At 37.6% G+C, this 3,629-nt stretch overlaps 1 protein-coding gene across 2 annotated transcripts in view; it reads left to right on the top strand.

Moving 5' to 3' along the window:
* Positions 1-2,640, top strand: part of LOC142336228 (uncharacterized) — a 125,442-nt gene extending 122,802 nt beyond the window's left edge. For both annotated transcript variants that reach the window (XM_075384904.1, XM_075384905.1), the window contains one exon: positions 1,255-2,640. In XM_075384904.1, coding sequence (XP_075241019.1) covers positions 1,255-1,851 — 597 coding nt within the window. In that variant the 3' untranslated portion in view covers positions 1,852-2,640. The remainder of the gene's footprint in view (positions 1-1,254) is intronic.
* Positions 2,641-3,629: the final 989 nt, after the last annotated feature.

The raw sequence follows: 3,629 nt of genomic DNA, 5'->3' as shown, positions 1-3,629 counted from the left end.
CCGAGTTCCAACACATCAACGCGTCCATGTTCTGTTTCGAAGACATCCTTTTATGATCATGCTGATATTTTGTTTATTTAGGGCTCAAATAATGTTTACAATGCACATTTCTCATCTTATTTATTTTATGTTTTCTTTGGTTGCCATGGGTACCGCCGATCTCCACCATTTTCTTGATAAAGAGCCTGCAATGTGTGATTATAATCGTGAATTTTAGGATGATAAAAGGCCTGGTGATGAGCGGATTCAAATCTTGCAATATGTTTCAAAACTTGCAAGATTCTTGCAAGATATCAATCTCGGCAAGAAATAAATCAGGGTACTAACTAGTTGTCGGATATTCTGTAAAATGTGGCAATAACCTTGACAGAATTTGGCAAAATGAACATTACCATTTCAGATTATTGCAAGATAACAGCCTTTTGCACGATTCTTTCTAGATCTTGTAAGATAATCTTCCACACGAATTCAACCCGGGAAGATGATTAGTCTCACTATGTATTAACTATAATTGTGGCTAAAACTGGAGTTCATTTTTCTCTTTATTTGTTTGTTTTCAGCTTTCTAAAATCTGAGTGGCTTTTTAAGATTTTTTTTTACGTTGATTAGCTCTCATAATGTGCATATTTATTGTATATTTATTTAGTGTTGTGTTGGTTTTGGGGTTCTACATTTCCTCCTATTTTTCTTCATATTGTTTGATGGGTGTGTGATCAGATCTGTTTCTTCAGCGGCATTACTACTTGTTCATCTCCTGCCAATCATCTCTTCTTAATCTCTTCCTGTTCTCAATTTTAAGTAACACTTACTTATTACTCCAGTTATGTAATCCTGCTTTTCAACCACTCCGACAAATCATTTCAAAATAGGTGTATATTAAACATTCAAATTTGGATTTGTTTTAATTGTTTAAGTATAAATTTCTTGATCAAGTTGGGTATAGGCTCCAGCATTTGGATTTTAAATGCTCAGTTGTAATTTCCAGAGCATTAGGACACATATAACTGTTTATCTAAAAACATGATTTTTTTAAAACTCTGAAAACTTATTTAAAGGGTGACCGTTATAAAACAGGATGATATAACTGTGATAATTTGCTCTCCCATAGATTCAAACTTTGATGGCCACATTACGATCCAGATCGTCGGAATCAATTATCGTTGGCCACGAAAAATTAGCAAAATTTGAATTTCTTGTGAGAGTAATTACTGAGGGAATTCTATCTTCTTGTTAATGAACTATTCCTCTTTTAAGATGGCGGACGATAAACACAAGCGATCAATGGGCGACCCATCGGATGCTAGCAAGGGTCAAATGATGGGTCAGCAAGCTCCCCTTTCACAGGGACCTCACATACCAGGTCAGCACCCACAAAAGCCCCCGGTTCCTACTCCAAATCAACCTCCCTCAAAATCTCCTCAAGATCCGCAGCGAAACCCGGCCGGTCCTATGGGAGGTGCAGGTCAAACCACTAACAGGACCCCTAATTCAGGACCGATGCCTCCACCACCCAGACAACAACCCATGGTTCCCAACATGGGAGGAAACTCTAGTCAAAGTGGCCCGATGGGAATGGGTATGCCAGGATCAGGAGTCAGGCCTCAAGGTCAGATGCCATCGGCTGTCCCACCCCAATCGACAGGTCCCCAGTCTATGGGAGGAGTGAGGCCACCTAGTGGACCACCACAACGAGGGCCTCCACAGCCCCAGCAGAACCCCCCGATGCCATCGGGTGCCAGAATGAATGGACCTGCACAACCAAATGCTGCAGCTGCGCCAGCTCCCACCGAACAACCAGACGATGCTTCGATCAAAAAACTCAGAAACGCTTTCTCAAGTTTCTTTGACTAACTTCAAATGTTGACATATTTCAATAGCCAACTTCGCATTTAGTATTTGTGTAAAGTTAAATTTAATTATAGCATGCCTAGCTCGATCCTTATATCTTACATGTTTATAACATGACAAAAATGATAATATGTGCAATTTGTTCATTTTAGTACATTGAACTGTAACCTGTGCATCAACTGAATGATAATTTTTCACTGCCTTTTTAAAAGTAGTTGTATCTTGTTTTCAATAATAATTATTACTGATCGTCAGATTAGCGCTCAAAACGATGCTGTGCTCTTGAATTACTTCTCTATAATCGACTAGTTTGTATTGTAAAATAATGTTAATTGAACCAAGTATTTATTTTTGACCTGTATATTATTTATTTTCAGTTATGTTTACTTGAATAATCTCAGATTATCTATACCCCCTTTTAAAAAATGACTACTCCGCGAATGTTTCAATCATCAACACCAAAAATCTCACCTATTGTGCGCAAGAACCTTCATTATATTTTCTCTTCATTGCAGCGAAACTATTTGAAACTAACACAAGTGCGCATTTTAGAACATAGTGAATTTCATCACCCGCTGTTCTATCCAAGTCGCGTTTAGAATAGATGATGCAATAGAACTTGCTGTTTGTAACTTTTGAGTGCTTTTAAACATAATTCAACTCCTGCACGAAATTCTTGCAATCGCGATGGACAATTTCTAATCATCCAAATCAATCAGTACATTTTATGAGCAACCAGCGTATGTCCAGACTCCAATATCAAATCACTCAATATATTCTTGTGTAATCTGGTTTTAATTTCTGCCGAGAAGGTCACATTTAAGGAAGCTTCTGACAAGCTCCCTCAATTTTATTCTCTACAATGCAATATTTCTTCAATGAAATGTGCGAACTTTAGGTCAACTCCACTTTTTAATCCCACATATTTGAAAAAAATGGGAAAAAAACTTTATGCCAGTCACATTTTTTTGCTAAGACACTTCTGGACTTTTGCGGTCATCTCAGAATAACAAATGTGTTATGAATTTCAAATTCTTCGCGTCAAGAATTTCACTAGTAGTTTTAAGAAATTCGCTTTTTTGCAAAAAAAAGTTTTGGTATCATCTTCGGGCAAATTTTGCTCCAATTTTGATTAAAATTAGTTAGAAAAATGTGGAAGTTGAGTTTTATTGGAGCGTTGATCTTCAAGGATATGAACTTTAGGGCCCATGAAGCTACGCACGAAAAAAAGTAGATTTGGTCACGTGGAATATTTTTTCAACCCTTTTCCCTAATCTTGATCTTGCCGTTGGATTTGTTCACAAAATAATCCCATTGGACTACAAGAAAGGAACAGGAAGTGAACCGTTCTCCGTTCCAACAGAGCTAGGTTGGTGTGGTACTGTTGGAAAATCTGCATTACATTTTTCCCTCAGTTCACAAAGGCATGATATATTCATGATTTGTTTATTGTACACATGCTGTTATTTTACCTCCTTCTGAAAACTTTGTCAATTTGTTCACGCCGCCCACACCTGCTTAATTATTCATTCTTCTCATTAACCTAATTCATTTCAGTTGTTATTATCTAGCGCTTTTTTTGAGCCCAATAGTAATCTCAGTGGAACACCACGGCGTTTACAAGGCAAATATTCAAGTGGAATCGTATTGGCTTTCCTCTAAAAATTCAAAAAATTGCAGTTTCGAGCATCACCTTTGACGACGGATTCGTGCCGCGAACCCAATTGACATACATTAGACGGTAGTTGGCCAATACAAAGCTCCCTATTTTGAAAAAGGAG

The sequence above is a fragment of the Convolutriloba macropyga genome, chromosome 3, assembly GCF_964194025.1.
Source record: "Convolutriloba macropyga chromosome 3, txConMacr16.3, whole genome shotgun sequence".
In the NCBI taxonomy this organism is placed as follows: domain Eukaryota; kingdom Metazoa; phylum Xenacoelomorpha; order Acoela; family Convolutidae; genus Convolutriloba; species Convolutriloba macropyga.
Note: the sequence above shows the minus strand (reverse complement) of the source record. Positions and strands in the feature narration are given on the sequence as shown.